The 17,718-nt window shown below is 42.2% G+C and overlaps 1 protein-coding gene across 5 annotated transcripts in view; it reads right to left on the bottom strand.

The window, feature by feature from the left end:
- The window catches only part of LOC135700265 (uncharacterized), a 118,580-nt gene that overhangs the window by 52,159 nt on the left and 48,703 nt on the right, over positions 1–17,718 (bottom strand). For all 5 annotated transcript variants that reach the window (XM_065220728.1, XM_065220727.1, XM_065220726.1 and 2 more), the window contains one exon: positions 3,842–4,040. In XM_065220728.1, the coding sequence (XP_065076800.1) occupies positions 3,842–3,962 (121 nt within the window). In that variant the 5' untranslated portion in view covers positions 3,963–4,040. The remainder of the gene's footprint in view (positions 1–3,841; positions 4,041–17,718) is intronic.

A 17,718-nucleotide genomic window follows, 5' to 3' on the forward strand; every position in this document is an offset into this window, starting at 1 on the left:
AAAACTTCAAATAATAACCACATGGTAAACAAAAAAAAAAAAAAAAAAACGCTTCGAATCATATTTCAGTTATTAGCGTAAGGCATTAATACAAACTGAATCAATTAATTTTAAATTTGTTGGAAAAAATGCGTCGATCACAGAATTTGTTATCAAATTGTTTTCAATGATAACTAAATCAGATATTTTTGAGATACCTAAGAAGTGCTCTTTTGTTTTAATTTTTGTTATGTTGGCTCTTTATTCAACCACAATGATAACATGTTCTGTTATAAAATATTGATAACCGGGTATAAGAGCTTGTTATCAATTTGGTATAATGCTTTGCTCGGGGGGGGGGGTGTGACTCGTTCCTTCTTCAGGTTCCTAAGGTGCTTTCATGGACGCGTGCTCTCCTTGATCTTCCTTAGAAGCGATCCTTGGTTTGCCAACCAGTCTTCTTGCCACCTAGCGGTTTCGACCTATCGCTTGACGTCCGAAGGGGAACTTCATCGGTGTACCTGGCACCGGATGATCCCACCCGACCAATCTGTCAGCGTTGGAGTTGCCAGTGATGCCACAATGCCCCGGAACACTGTGTTTGAGGGGCATATCTGAATCGACGGATGAGTGGACATGTTGGACCGGAGAGCAGAGATTACGCTGTGTGAATCTGTAAGGATTAGGACTGGTCGGTCGTATTATCTGGTTGCTGCTTTGAATATTGCCGCTGCCACTGTAGGCTCAAACTCGTTGACAAGATCTATCCCAACTCCGGTGTGCGATTTGGACCCATCCGTTAAATGGTGCGCATGCCTGGAGTACCCGGCATTTAGCATCTCCGCAACGGAATGTTTGAGCGCCGCCAACCAGAATTATAAGGAATTTGTTAGAAAATTTTAGAATTAATTCAAAGAGTGTTCTGCAGAGAATTTTTAGAGAACTTAGCAAATTATATGGGAATACCAGAGACGAAGAGAGTTCCAAGATGAACTGTTAGTAATTTTTTATTATATCGAAATTCTTGAGAATATTTTAAAGAAATTCTGTGAAGAATTTAAAGCTTGTTAAGATGTTAAAAGTGTTTTTATGTTACTTCATACGTGAAGTTTACGATTTTCAGAGTTGGTTGGAAAAGCTTTCTAACATGAAGTTTTAGCGTGATAATTTATTAGCTAGAGAAAGTTCTGATTGATATACACGCAAACCAAAAACCTATTACAATGAGTGTTAGTTCCATTTCCTATCATCTTCTGTTCATGAACATCGCAACGAATGTTAGGAATTGACCATGCAGGCGATGTAATGGTTTTTTGTCTTTTTTATTTCGTGTTCTATCTACGCTTTCGACTATACCAGTAAGCTTGTAGAACGACGCACATTGTAGAACATTGTAGAACGACGCACACACTTGCCTCGAATCTCTCCAGCATGCGAAGTCGAGTATGCGAGAAAATTAGCGCTTCATGTTTGCTTTTAGGCTATCCATATTCAGGAGCATGGAGAGAGCAGTGGAGAAAGCACAGGTCTGATAATCGCAACGTTCTCGTGGTTCGAGTCTAGTCGGCAATCTGATTCCTATTTTTTTCGACATAACTAATTTACCTCACTAATACACTCTACATTTTTCGGTCTCCCATTTTCTTGCATTGGACCGCAGCTAGGTATATCGCATCCTCGGTTCATGCGGTCTCCACTAACATCCTCTGATGATGAATCCCACATAATTGTAAGCGAATCTTACATCCCTCGGTTGGGTGTAGGTTGATAGTTCCGCTAGAGGACGGCAGTATGAAAATTGAATAGAAGTTGAAAATGAGGGAAGGACCATTAATGCGACAGCACTACACACTTAGAAAAATTCATGTAAATTTAGGTGCTCGAGTTACTGTTCGCGATCTATTTAATCATATATCGGGAACGAAAATTTGTGTAAGGAAGTTAGAACAATAAATATCTGAGATTTGGAGTAGGCATTGATGAGGTCGGTTGGCTTTTTAAAAGCTGTCACGATTTTCTTCTTCTATTTTTCCGCGATTTAAACAGGCCTGATGTTTTCTGAATCATCTTGCTCTTAAATGCTGCACAGTAGGCCTGACCGTTTTGAAATGTGTGACGTATCTTCGATGTGAAACATATATCAAATAGACAAGAAAAATGATGTAGGTATATACATAACTTTCCAGGATGCTTTCAAGAACTGGCTGTGTTAGTGTTAGATTAGAATATATTAGAAGTTAGAACAAAAAATATCTCGTAACATAAGATCTCTCGCTGGTGAGTCAAATCGGGAGTGATATTAGTTCCTCTCTATCTCAAGCAAGAAAGTTCGCTCGAGAAATAAAGCTTCGCGAAATTCGCATCGCAAAGTTCCCTAGCGAAAACAGCTTCCTTGCGACAATGAACTTTAGGTGATATTTCCAACACTGGGATCCACAATCTTGGAAAATTATCAAAGTCGGTTATCTTAAAATCGGGACTAAGTTCGGTATCCAATTTGTGTTTCATGTAATGTGGTTTTAATATTTTTCAAAGATCCAAGATCTAAATAAAAAAAAAAATCAAGATATTGTAATGTCTTCAATGTCGTTTTTCAGATAGAGATATTAAAGATTATTCAGTGTCCCAGTGTTGAAAATTGTTCCAAGTTTCCCTAAGTTTAATGAACTTATGGCGTTCGGCCAGTGTGTCTTATGGATTAGTTTTCAAATGAGTTGAAAACTGAACTTGAATTGAAAAAAGTAGAATCGGGCTCAATTTTGCAAGCCAGTTGAATTAAAGTGAGTTGATCATAATTGTTTTGCCTTGTCTAGTCCCGGCTTAAGTTTAAAATGTATCATATGAAGAACTACACTTTCTCAACGATCCCAATTATTTCATTCAACTGAAGCCGAAAGCCTTCGCAAGGAAGTCACTCTGGAGCCCCTGGAGTTGATTTATGCTGATTGTTCGGTATTATTGTAGTGTAGATACTTGAATATCATCCTCCCCACTCGTTTCGTACGCACTCCGACCTAAAACCGAATCGAACAGTGTGTGGGTGGGTGGGCGGTCGTCCGTAAACTCGCAAGATGGATCGCTCGCCTGTACCGGTAAACTGCGTACGGCACGCCGATTTGCATAATGTGCGAGCAAAGCGATTCTTAGCACTTAGCAGCTTTACGGGAATTGAGCTGCTTCGGATGAAACGGAAAGTGTTATCTGTACAACAGCCAGGGAAAAAAAAGTGTAGCGCGAAATTATTTATGGATTCCGTGTCTGGAGGCGGGTTTTTGTTTTGATTATGGGCTTTTACGGCGTTCGTCGGGCTGTCAAGTAGACTAAATACTGCGTGGTGCGATGATGGGTAGACTTAGTTTGTTTACGTTCCGACTGATAAGTTCTGTGGGTACGAGTCATATTTCATCAATCATATCAGTGCCCAGTTCATTCAATTAGATTCATAATAGTCAATAACGTGCAATTTCTGCTATGAAAAGACAATCACCCTGCTTGTTCACCGGTGACCCACAAGTTTAGCCGGGCGAGCACGTCGTCGATTGGCAAAGTGGTCACTTAAATTAGTACTCGGATTAACGGAAAACTTGCCAGTAACTAGCTATCGACTCAACGAGCAGTAGCAAGACATAAAAGTAAAGAGTCCACTAATAACATATTTATAGTCTCATCGTTAAATTTGCATACAGTTACCCATCGCAATTCTCTGGCAGCACAATAAATTTCCCCCGACATCGGTGGGTGATGATCGCAATTCTCTCACAATTCAAAATCTACAACCACGATGCGACGTGGACTCAAAAGCGCCACCCATCTCCCTCTCCCATTTGTAGATTATAGCAGTACGATGCGTGACGCTAATTACCTGTTTGTACTACTGAGAGCGACGAGCAGAGGACCATCAGTCCGGCTAGCAGGGCATAGGAGTAGTTGCATTTCGATAGGCCTATCGGCCGCCACCACCACAGTTTGTCTAAACTCCGCATCTCCACGAATTGTTGGCTGAATGCTGGATTCGGGTCCTGGATGTTGCTTTGCGCCGCCCAATTTGCTGCGACTCAAATCTATAATTAAGAACATAAGCAAAAACAAAAGGTTATTAACATGAATTAGAACATCAATATTGATTATCGCGAGGGGGTTGGTTGGCAGCAGCGGCAGTAGAACGATTCGTGCCTGCCTGTCGAAGCCAATTAAATTATAACGGCATCGGGTGTGGTACGGTGGAGTGACATTAGTCGAACCGCGAACCGGTTCCAATGAACAGTCCGGGAGCAGCTCAGTCAGACTCAGACACTACTGGGACTTGACTTGAAGAGGAATGACAGCAGTAATAAATATTGAGCAGCAGCGCCGCCCGGGCTGACTCGAGCAATAATTCGAAATGTTAGTGAACTTGAATAGTATCACGTTTTTGTTTTGCTGAGCGCTACTTCCCCACCCACACCGATTGCATTGTTTCTGTGGTGTGGTTGGGGTGGAAGTGAATGGATGAATACCTACAGTCGGGTGTTTGGATGGTGAAAGGGGGATTGGCGCAATATTACGGTAATGGAAGGTTAGGTGTGATTCGCGAAAGTTGCTATGAAGTAATAGAGATTTATTGAATTCTTGCACGGGGTAGGAAGATTGACATTATATCACAGAAATTTAATAAGTTTATGAGAATTTACAACCGGTTGAGATCCATTGAATTTATGCAATCGAGGACAATTCCAGAGATCTGCTGGATTGATTGATTCATTTATGCGTAATTTTCAAATCGACGCATCCCTGCCCTTTGGTTCAGTGAGGGTTAGGGCGTGTGTGTGAGTAAGTTATGACACTGGCCATTGTTATGTGCAATTCACTTTAAAAGGTGTGTTTTGCTTATTTCACTACATGTAGTTTCAAAGAGCTTGCATAAAATGTGGAGCTGGAGAAGATCACTTGAAGATACGATATGACGGAACATTGATACTTATTGTAAATGCTTCAAGAAATTAGTTAAGATAACAAATTGAAAAATTTGTTAATTATTAGTCAAAAAGGTGAATGTTGTATTGAAATATTTTAAATCGTGTTAAATTTAAATGTTCCCTCATTTCACATCCGCTGAACCATTCTGAACGGCCATCCCGTTGTGGTTATATCACAGCATTGATAATAATGTAGGTATCTATATTTTTTCTTGTACCATGACAGTGTTGGAAAAATATCAAAAAATCAAATCTCACCAACGCCCAAGATCACGCTTGATTTTCGTAGACAAAAATCAACAAGTAAACAACTGCGGTTGATTTTGAAAGCTGTGATATCGCAGCTCGGAATATCAAGCTAACAAAACTCACCAGCTGCAAATTTCAACAAACTGTGGTGAGATTGAGTTTCATGATTTTTGCTTTACACCCGAATGCAACCGAATCTTCTATAATGGCTGGCAGCAGTCAATTCGTGTCTGCCATCGGTGAAGAGTAAAAAGAGATAGCAAACTATACTTTCTCTTTCTAAGAAAACGATGTGCAACGGAATCATTTTTGTGTCGAGTCAACTCTCAGCTTGATTTTTGCACGTTGTGAATAGTCTCGCGATATCAAAGGAGCTTGTAAAATCAATATCAAGCATGATATTAGGTTCCAATATCACGCGTGATATTGCGAGCGCATGAGAGCGGAAAAATATCAATTGATTTGTGATTTTGCCAACACTGGAGTCAACAAAGTAAAAGTGAAAGAAGAGCAGCACAATTGAGCACAAGCGATGAAGTGATGCTCGTTAAAAAAATACCCGGAGATGGGCACTGTCTATTTTCCTTGCTGGTGTAACAGTTTTATAAGACGCAACTAGGAACTCAAGATCATCATAGATAATGGACTTCCGTCGAAACGTCGTGGAACTTATCAGAAGTAACATGAGAAACTTTCGGGAGACTAGTAGTCATTCTGACTGGAGAAATACGAAGCGTTAGAGCGTTGGATGTTTTTCCGAATTCAAATCCTTTTTCTGCATCGGAGAATGCCCGGATCATCGCAGACATTGGCTGATGGTATCTATATGTAGTCCGATGGAATCTTGGTTGTAGTAACGAAGATTGACACAACATCCTTTGAGGAATACGGAAGTTTAATTGTGATAGCAGTTGAGGGCAGTTTACATCGTCATTTAAAAGTTTCGCTACAAATAAGGCTTGTTGCATTTTTCTTCTGTGCTCCAATGTGTCCAGGTCAACTAGCATGCATCGGTCTGCATAAGGTGGTAAATTCATTGGATCGCGCCACGACAGGCTGCGCAAAGCCAACCTCAAAAATCTTTTCTGAACACGTTCTATTCGGAGATTCCACACTAGCTCATTGGAGACCAGACCACAGATGCATTCTCAAGCATGGGCCGAACTAAAGAGCAATATAGTGCCTTCAGGCAGTAAGGGGCTTTGAAATCTTGTGCAATCTTCGAAATAAATCCCAATTGACGATTCGCCTTAGAGATGATCGAGGAATAGTGAACATTGAAGGTCAACTTTGGGTCCAAAAGAACACCAAGATCAGTCATACGTGTTCTACTCTGCGAAGCGTTACATTGTCAATGCAGTAGTCGTAAAGGATTGAACTCTTGGAGCGGTGAAACGTCATCACTGCACAGTTTGGAACGCTGATGATGACCTTATTGCGACGGCACCAATCCACAAACAAATCTAGCAGAGCTGTGAACTATGACGTATAGTTTAAGATCATCTGCATAAACGAGCTTGCATTTAACTCCCAACAAAGCTGCTACATCGTTGAAGAATAACGTAAACAAAAGTGGACCCAGGTTATTCCCTGAGATACTCCAGAGGTGCTGGTAAACGTAGAAGAGACACAAGATCATAGTCGTGCTCGAAGAGTTCGTCCAGTCAAGTAGGAATGTAACCACGACGTAAGTTGCTCAGACGCTCCTAGTCAGAAAAGCTTGCATAACAAAACCTTCTGGTCAATTTTGTCGAATGCGGCTTTCAGATCAGTATATATAACGCCGACTTGTGCCTTATCCTCCATCGCGGTGATGCATGTACTGGTGAAATCCAAAAGGTTAGTAGCTACACGGAAATAAATCCATGCTGGTCGGTTGATTTGTAGTTCTTCTAGCGATTCAGGACAAATCCGCTCAAGATGATCTTAAACAGTTTGGACGCTGCCAAATGACTGGTGATACCTCGATAGTTCTTAATATCCCGTTTATTGCCAGCTATGAAAACAGGAAACATATACGACTGCTTCCACAATTTTGGGTATTTTCCTTGCTCAAAGGATGCATTAAATATGGCTGCTAAAAGTTCTGCTAAGGCAGCTGAGCAACGGCAGAACACCACTGCCGGAATTCCATCTGGACCAGGAGAGAGTGAGGTTTGTGACTATGGCATGACCAGACACTCCCGGGTAACTAGCTCAATAGCATGAGACCCCTGAACTGTGTCGCAGGGCCGGCATGTTACTGGGTATTCGGAGGGGCTCCGCGGACAACACAGGAATATTCACATTTTATAACACATTTACTTGCCCTATTCTGTGGCGTGTGGGTGTGGCTTTCACATATATGTGGCGTGTATGCGAGGGTTTTAAAATTTGCACTGTACTCACTGCTGCAGCGGGATCTCCTACGGCGTCGCGACGCTAGCGTTGGCCCACACGGCTGCTCCTGCACTACCGTGTGGCCGGAAACTTGCGGCGCGGGCTGCAGACAGTGTTGTTGCAGCTTTGGGAGAATGGCGGATCTGGTGGCGTTCATCAGCCACATACGGCTTAGCAGGCGTTGCTGGCTCGTTTGGCTGGCAGGCGTCTTCCGTCGTTGACAAAATCGGCTGACCGTGGCATGGCCACCTTGGTCGAGCCGAGACGGGACCCTCCTGACGGACGATCGAGGATCATTTACTATTAGGCTCGGAAGCCATCTTGACTTTCGAGCCAAGTCGTGTAAAACCGTTTTGTTTACGGTACGAGGTGTACGTGTTGTACCAAAGCACAAGAAGTCCTGAGAATTATCAAATTCTGTCAGGGAAATTTCCGTCAGGATAATAAAAATCAATTACCTGAACGGAGGTAGGCTTTCCAGCCCAAATCCCACAAGGGGGGGGAGGTTGTATTATATATGCACTACACTTCACGATACCGGTCTACACGGACGCTTGATTACTTCTGCCAATTAGAAGGTTATTTCTTTTAGAACATGGCCACTCGCATGCCTTTTGCCGATCATTCTCCATTTTTAGCTTAAGACTACGATTGTCCTCCCTTTAGTATCGTTCGAGTGTTTTTGCAGCGGTACTAATCCTCTCGCTGCTGTGTGTTGCCTTCTGTCGTTGATATTAAAATACGTGAATGTTCCAAACAACAACAACTCATACAAACGAAAATCCACGGATTGTAACCAACTGGTTACAGGTTTTCAGTAGCCTTGCTGCTGAAAGTACAATATCCCGAGTTACTTCGAATGTGCTCAGTTCCACTAAGTCACTAGGCGTATCAGAGGCAGCAGATTCAGCTTCAACGTAACTTATGATATTTTTATCGAAGACAGATGCAAAGTGATTAGCAAACATCTCACACGCTTCGCTAAGAGAAGTGAACTCTTTCCCATCGAGTAGCATGTTGGACCGTATACTCGAATTTTTCCTTTTGCTATTGACAAAGCTCCAAAAATTTCGGGGGTTACGCCGCATATTCCACTGGACTCTGAGGACGTGTGATTTGTACAAGGCACTGTTAAGTATAATGTCGATTGTCGAAGGATAGGAAAAGGAGAGGAGGTTTCGTTGTCTCATCAGAGCGATGTCGCCAGTATGACATATTTTAGTATATTTCACGGATTAAGAAGTCTTCATATCCTTTTGAAGATGCTTTTTACAAATGCCATTCAGCATCAGCAACTGGCATTCAATACGTTGCAGTTGCGAACAAGCTGAATTGGGTCGTTCATGGTGAAAATAAAAATTTATATTTTTTGATTTTTCAGCATGAATGACATACATATTGATGCCGAATTAGGTCAAAACAATTGAATTTCTTGCGTTTTCTTCTCATGCTTCTTATGCTATTACATGGATGCAGAGGCTACTTATATCATGAAAAGGCTTTACAAAATATTCAGCGATTGATGCTGCTTTTTGACATACTTTAGAACAACATACACACTTAATTTTTTTCGCCGAGATTCCAACAGCCGAGTCGTTCTGCAATTTAGTTTGCTGAGGTTCAGTAAAATAATTGCCGAGACTCAGCTAACAAATATCATTTTGCTGCGATATCAGCTAACAAACATATATTTTGCAGGTATATCAGCAAAAGTAAATGCCGAGGTAATCGGCTGTTGGAGATTTTACCGAGCCAGATTAAGTGTGTAAGAGCCTAATTTTAGTAACTTAAATATCTGTGCCGAAAAGTGCTACTTTTTGGCACACTATTCCGAACTTTAGTGCAACAAATGTTGTTGCAAAATTAGTTTTTTCTGCATTCGTCGTTATTATGCAACTCGGCAGACCTCGCGGGATAAATGGACGACTCGTGCTAAGAAAATTTTCATTTTGAAACTTGTTCCACTAATATCCACAGTATAAAATATAAAAGAGGAGTAAAATCTATGATCCGGGTGGCAACTGAATTTCCATTTTAAAGATCCATATTTTTTCCCGATTTTCCAGGTTATGAATATAATATGAATGATTCATGCGCGAATTTGTATTTTTAATCACGCAAACTAGCAACATTGCAAGAGAAAAGGGACGATTGCATACTTTATTAATAATATTTCATTAAATTTCTCATACCTTTACATAATATTGTTGTTGTTTTTTTTATTATTATAGTCACTTTAAAGCTATTGTGTCATTTGTGACTTGTCCGGGAGTGAGATTTGAACTCGTGACTTTGGTGTGAGAGGTATGGATGCTAACCACTACGCTGGGGTCGCCCCGCACATTATACTGTTTGTATGAAATATGACGCTCCATTTATGTACATCCTTACTTTTTCAAACTACGATAACAGAATTTGATCTCGTGCTCTGAAAATCTTTCAGGATCACCGTCCACGAAAGAAGGTAAAAGTTGTCCATCGTGAGAGAAACTGCCAGTAAACACAAAATCAACATAATTTTCTAAGGTCACACAGCCGTACCTGACAATTCCATCGCACCGTTTCAATGCATTTGGCATTCAATGGACGACTCCACTATCAGTAAAAGTTTTCACTCTCGATACATTTAGTACTACCCGTATCGATTGTCGAAGCATGTGTGCACCTTCGAACAAAATGGGCTTTTCAATCGCCTTTCTTTATTCCGTTGCCGTCATACGTTTTTGCCTAAATCTACCTCCTCCTCCTCCTCCCCAATATCGGTGTCTTCGACAGCCGCCGCCCCGCTCATTGTCGTCACCATTTTCGAAATGACATTTTAATTATGAATGAAATGCCTGTCGCCGCCGTCGTCTTCGTCCGTCCGTCACCTTCGTTGCTTGCGTTTTCATTCAATTTCGCGTGCGTGCGGTGTTTTGATGAATGAATGAATGAGGGTGAATGAAAGTTTAAGCAACCGCGAGCACGAGCCACTAGTTTGCCTTAGACCACGCATTGCAATGGGTCAGTCAACAGCACTCAGCAGGTGTCCCGAGTCGATATATTCCGGTAGCGTGACAAGAGAAATGGTTAACCTACGCAAACAGCCACACTGGACGTCGATCGTGTGGCAGTGACGTGTCCCTTATACCGGTAGTGGCAGGCTGGCCAACGCTCTTTCTCCTTCCTGCCGGAGTCGCACCGGATTGACGGTCACACGACGTTTGTCTAATTTCCAATTCCGATGCAGCCCCACGCGATGCACTGATGGGACACCGGATCGAGCCGATCTGAGAAGGATGGAATTGAAGTTTCTATTTGACGTCGTTGAGAGCATTTCAAATGAACTTCCCTTCCCGCATCGCTGCCCGTGAAGGTGGCTGCGTACGTGACGTGGAGTTCATTTGGATTGAATTGTCGTCGCTGTGCGTGTACGGGAGAGCACAAACAGCATGAGAAGGGAGAGTCATCCCCAGCAGCTATGCAAATATGACAACGGCTGTCGATCGTTTGGCGGGGAGTTTCAGTTACATACAAAGTGCCTTACCGGCATTTGTGACTCGCACGTGGGGTGAAAAGTGTGTGTGTAGGGAAGGGTTATTAGCATTTTCATAGTGCGCTGTATAGCATTGACCTTGCATCCGATCAGGTGCGATGGATGCGATCTTGGTGGAGGGGAGCTCACGTTCGATAGGACATTACTGGACGACGGTGAGATGCTGATATGTTATTCCAAAATTGTGCTGTAGGTGCGAGTTGATTGTCGAATAGTGGTGATTAGGGATATGGTTGTGGGTCCGTGGTAGTTGGGCATTTCCGGGTGAGTGATTTTCTTTTGTGACCAGCTCATGGAAACCGATGCTGTTTGTTTATTTCAACGAGGAAAAATATCATTAATTTTTTCGTCGTGATAGGGTAGAGCGCTACTTCGTCGTAATCGCTCATTTCCGTTCTATCGATCAGAAAAAAATCAATAATATCAATTATTTCACCGTGCACAAATCAATTATAGGTTTGTTCCGATGCGTTAGTTCATTAGCTACAACATAAATCCTATTAGAGCGCATTGTATTAATATTTACGCTCATTGTTCTCAAAACAAAAGAAGCAATCCTAGCGAATCCCCTTTTTCTACGTTTATCCGTAGAACGAAGAAAGCCTGATGGCGTTTCAATGCATTAGGACGGAATTGGAACTCATAGGACGAATTTAGAATCAAGAAGCAGTATTAGATTTTAAACAATATCTCAACAATTTGTGACTCTTTATGAAAACCAACGGTACGTATAGAAAGGTGAATAAATTTAGAAGTCATCTTTGATAGGAATATTCCATTTTTTTTGTGTGCGGGTTGTGTTTAGTATGATGAAAATTAGATCCAAAACCCTACTAATGCTAATTGAAAAACTAAAATCAAAAGTTCTTTACCGAGAGCATACCTAATGAATTACCGTAAGCTGTTAGTTTCTATTGCACAAATGGACAAACAGTTATTTAAAAAATTATGTATGGAGACTAATTATTTTTTTCAAAAATATCGGTTTCAGAACCGAAACACACAAAAAAAATGGTAGGCGAAATGGATGTAATGTCGGCATAAATGCCCCTAATTTGGGCCAATACATAAATTCAGCAATCCGCTAAATTTTCAATAGTGACCAAATATATCCACTAGTACCGTCCCAATGACGCGATCATCTAGATAAAGTTGATAAATAGCAGATTTTCAGCGATGGGCTCAATCTTAGATCCATAGGCCAACATTAGAGCCATTTCCCCTATATACAAATCTGTAATAATTATGTTTCCAAAAAGGTTCTGATTCAGTAAAAATCAAGATATTCCAGTTTTCTACATACAACATAAAATACCGTAACTTTTTTCACTGGTGACATATGTTGCAAAAGTCAATCATGATGGTATTCCATTGTAAGTGTAAACCCGAAACGGTATTTTTTTTCCCTTGGGTTTGTTTTTTCCGTCTATCTTGTTTTCCGTGCTGAGCACCAATGCTACCGACGTGCCAGGAAGGCAGCTCCCACACCTGGACCCTACCTATCGACCCATCAACTCATGAACCGGGGACCAACGACTTTACTTCCCATGCGAAGGAAGGCGTGATCAGAGATGTTATGCCTCAGAACATCCCGGCGGCGCCGACTGGGATTGAAGCCAGGCCTGCTGGGGTGAGAGGTAATCACGCTTACCACTACACCACCGGCGCCGTTGCCCCGAAACGGTAAGATTTGGAAATCTGTGAGTGAACTGATTTTGGGTCAGTGATAAATCAGTTGGATTAATTTCAGCAGTTTAAGTTGATTTATGGGACACATCAACAGGTATCAACTTCAAAACAATAATATTTTCCTTACGAATTCAAAACAATAACGCTAAAATTAAAAATTATTTATTATGCTGAACGAAGAAGTCGTCTCCACTCTACTCGATCCATGGCCACACGTCGCCAGCCTCGGAATGGTCCTCAGGTCGCCTTCTACTTGGTAGATCCACCTTGGCCGCTGCGCACCTCTTCTTCTTGTTCCTGTTGGGTCGCTTTCGAGAACCATTTTCACTGGGTCATCATTCGGCATTCTTACGACGTGCCTAGCCCACTGTAGTCGCCCAATTTTTGCAGTGTGGACCGTGGATGGTTCTCCCAGCAGCTGGCGCAATTCGTAGTTCATTCGTCACCTCCATGTCCCGTCATCCATCTGCACTCCACCGTAGGTGGTACGCAACACCTTCCGTTCGAAAACACCGTTGGTTCTCCACGAGCATAGTTCAGGTCTCGTGGCCGTAGAGGACCACCGGTCTAATCAGTGTCTTGTAGATAGTCAACTTCGTGCGGCTGCAAATTATATTTTATTTTCGCAAAAATTTGGTCCCTGGTAGCGCGGGCACCTATGAATCCCGCCTGGTACTGCCCCACGAAATATCTTGCAAATGGTAACAGGCGGCGGCATAGAATTTGGGAGAGTACCTTGTAGGTGGCGCTCAGCAGTGTGAACGCGCGGTAGTTGCAGCAATTCAACTTGCCGCCCTTTTTGAAGATTGGGTATACGACACCTTCCATCCACTCCTCCGGTAATATCTCCCGATCCCAAATCTTGGCAATTACCCAGTGCAGCACTCTAGCCAGTGCTTCACCACCGTATTTTAATAGCTCACTTGGGAGGTGATCTACACCAGTTGCTTTGTTATTCTTCAGGCGACCGATATCCTCCTCAATTTCTTGAAGATCAGGGGCCGGTAGCTTGTCGTCTTCTGCGCGTGCTCCAAGGTCTGTTGCCGTGCCACCTTCGTTTTCTGCTGCATCACCGTTGAGGTGCTCGTCATAGTACTGCTTTCACCTCTCAATTACCTCACACTCGTTCGTGAGAAGGTTATCGTTCAAGTCCTTGCACATTTCGGCTTGCGGCACGTAGCCTTTGCGCGAACTATTTAGCTTCTCCTAGAACTTCCGTGTGTCGTTTACGTGGTACAGATTTCCTATCGCCTCACGATCTCGGTCTTCCTGTTGACGCTTCTTCTTTCGGAAAACCGATTTTTATCTGTATCGTTCCATATTCAATCTCGTGCGGTTTTGCAGCATTCTCGCCCGTGCTGCATTCTTCTCCTCTACTAACAGTTTGCATTCTCCGTCAAACCAGTCATTTCTTCGGTCCGGGATCGCAGTACCTAGTACCGCTGCAGCAGTACTACCTATGGCGGAACGGATGTCCCTCCAGCCATCTTCAAGAGTAGCTACGTCAATCTGCTCTTCATCTTGCTCAATGTTGGGTCGCGGCGTTCGACTTCGAAAGGGTGTTATGCACCGTCGAGAGTTTTGAGCGCTTGCATACTGCAACTAGGTAGTGGTCCGAATCTATGTTCGCACTGCGGTGCGTGCGTACGTTGATAATGTCGGAGAAGAATTTTCCGTCGATTAGAACGTGATCGATTTGGTTTTCTGTGTGATGGTCAGGTGATCTACAGGTGGCTTTGTAGATTCTTGCGGAGGAAAAAGGTACTTCGGACTACCATACCCCGAGAGGCTGCGAAGTTCACGCATCGTTGGCCGTTGTCGTTCGATACGGCATGCAGGCTGTTTGGCCCGATTGCTGGTCTGTACATTGCCTCCCGTCCTACCTGAGCGTTCATGTCGCCGATGACGATTTTGACGTCCCGTTGCCGTCGTACACTTGCTCCAGCTGCGCATAGAACGCTTCTCTCTCGTAGGCGGGTCTCCCTTCGTGTGGGCAGTGCACGTTGATGATGCTGTAGTTGAAGAAACGGCCCTTAATCCTCAACTTGCACATCGTGCCAACCAATCACGCGTTGGCGCATCTTACCCAGCACTACAAAGCCGGTTCCCAGCTCGTTGGTGGTGCCACAGCTCTGGTAAAAAGTAGCCGCTCGATGCCCGCTTTTCCATATCTTTTGTCCCGGCGGAGGCTAAAAGCGAATAAGAAGCGCTCATAGTACGAGAATTTGATTTCGTATCCTTTTTCTGCTGAACGGGAAATGGAAAGAATCGTGGTAAGTGTGTGCGTCGTTCTACAATGTTATTAATAAAAAAAAGCTTGCTAGGGCCTCTCTTAGTTCAGCTGGTAAAGGCGCAGCTACAAAGCAAGACCATGCTGGAGGTGGCTGGGTTTCAATTCTCGGTTTGATCTATAAGTTTATCACACACTGTTAATGCAAAAATAGTACAGGCATCGAAAGCTCTCAATTGATAACAGGGGAAGTGCATCTAGAACACTAAGTTGAGAACAAGCAATAAGATAATATGCGATAAGCAATAATCTTGAAAAGCGAAGAAGAAGAAGAAGAAGAAGAAGAAGGCATAGCTGAAAGTGCACACAAAACACGAAATGAAAAAGATAAAAAATCACTGCATCGTCTGCAAGGTCAACTGTTTTCGCTGCAACTAACATTCAATGTAATAGGGTAAGGTGGGGCAAGATGGGTAACGGGGCAAGACGGGTCAGCTAGTACATTTAATAAGTTATTTGTTTGTCAATATTCACATGATCAATGCAATCTCCATGATGGTTTGCCTTTTCAAACCAGCATTGGGACTACATTAAGCTTGTTGATGTCGATAATCAAAAATATAAATAAATCAAGTATTGGACCCATCTTGTCCCGTGACTCATCTTACCCCACCTTACAGGTTTGCGTGTAGTTGTGGCCATTGCGGTCCTGGGTACTCAATGTGAATGTGAATGAACTTGATGTTGAATTATCATGTGATTTGATGTATATGCAATGGGTTTTACCCAAATTCAGAAATTCCCTGGGGTTACCGGAATATGTCTGGATGTGATCAATGTGCTCCTAAATACTTAATATGACCAAAGCGACCTTATTTTTAAAATATCATGTGATCAAATGTGTGGTGTGAAAGAACTTTGTGCCATTTCGTGATATAGATGGCAACCATCCTAGACATATTCCGGGCATTTTTCAGAACTGTAGGACCAAATCAAATTTTAAGGAAAACTGTGAACAAGTTCAAATTGGTGCACATATGAATACTATGGTTAATCTGGATCTTGGGCTTTCAATTATTGTATACCATTCATATCATCTTTCCCGGGTGGTTATCTTAAAAATGTTTAATTTTCAATTTTCAGTTAATTTGTTAGTAATTTGTTTAGGGGACTCATAGTCAGTAAAGGCACGGTATTACCAAGCCGGAGGCGGCGGGTTCGATTCCCGGTCCGGTCGAGAGAATCTTTCGGATTGGAAATTTTCTCGACTTCCCTGGGCATAGAGTATCATTGTGCTTGCCACACAATATACAAATTCATGCATTGGTATTGGCATCGAAAGCTCTAAATTAATAATTGTGGAAGTGCATTTAGAACACTATGTTGAGAGCACGCAATATGCTAATATGCGCTAAGCAATAAGCTTGAAATGCAAATAAGAAGAAGTTTTTTAACGGAAATTAAAGCATTTGCACTATTTTTTTAGTTTTGTGACCAAACATCAGTATTTTGAATTGGGGTTACTTTGATAATGCTCGATGAATGTAGAAAAAAAATGCGTGAAACTCAAACATTTTAGTTCTTTAAATATGAAGCTTTGAATGAGTATATAAACAGAAAACATCATAGACAATAAGAATATAACATTGAATTTATGAATGCTATACCGGAAATAAATTTCATAAGTGATGGTTTGAGTGACTTAACAAAAAATACGATTTTTTTTTTAATATGTTGGTACAATATGTAACACATACTATATAAAAACTAAAACGATATCAACGGAAATACCCTAAGCTACAATATGCAACCAATATTTCTAATTTAGAAAAAGCGCATTGAGTAAATTTATTCTTTGTATTATACTATCAAAGTTACCCGCATTATCAAAGATACCCCGTTTTACGGTACCACAATCGTAGTCTTGTTTGTCATTACTAGAGTTCCTCGGAATTCTCGACAAGGTTTTCCCAAACAAACGGCTAAACATTCACTAGACGACTATATAATTCGAGTGCTAGAATATTGAGTGGAATGCACCCACCGCACAACAAGAAACGAACGGGATTCACTCAAATGTGGAATCCGCAATAACCAGTAACCGCGCAGAGAAGTTTCTGCTTTCAGTTTAAAATTTCGGTCGCCGCGGTCGAACTATCTTACGCCTGCCTATATGTACACTATTATTTTATTGGCGTGATTTATTTTGCACTAATAAGCGTCAGCTATCGCATACCACGCGATCATGTGGTGCCAAAATAGGGTGAGTGCACCGAAATTCGATCCGCACATTTCTGTTTCCCATTCAACCAGCGAAGCTCCGTGGAAATGTATTAAGGAAAAATCATTCCGGCGTGAACTTGGATTTGAAGAAAAGGCCAAACAGATGGATCAGTTACCCTACGTGCAATGTATGCACAAACTGACAATGAGCGGACATACAGGATGCGTTGTTGCGCGCGGTTGTTGGTTTAATATGACACACCATGGCAAGAAATACGATGCGACGAAGACATACGATGATACACATGCCATGGTAGTAGAAGGAGTAGCTATCATAAGGAAAGTTATTGAACCGATCGCGCCACTTGTTGCCAAGGGGCTTACCAAGCTTGTAGATTTCATGGAACCGGACCAAGGGATTTCCAAGTTGAATAAGCAATGAGGGAATTTTTAATGAGCGATGACGTACAAACCTCTTC

This window comes from Ochlerotatus camptorhynchus, unplaced genomic scaffold (genome assembly GCF_037179485.1).
Source record: "Ochlerotatus camptorhynchus isolate MF236.1 unplaced genomic scaffold, CSIRO-AGI_Acam_v1.1 ptg000131l, whole genome shotgun sequence".
NCBI classification, from domain to species: domain Eukaryota; kingdom Metazoa; phylum Arthropoda; class Insecta; order Diptera; family Culicidae; genus Ochlerotatus; species Ochlerotatus camptorhynchus.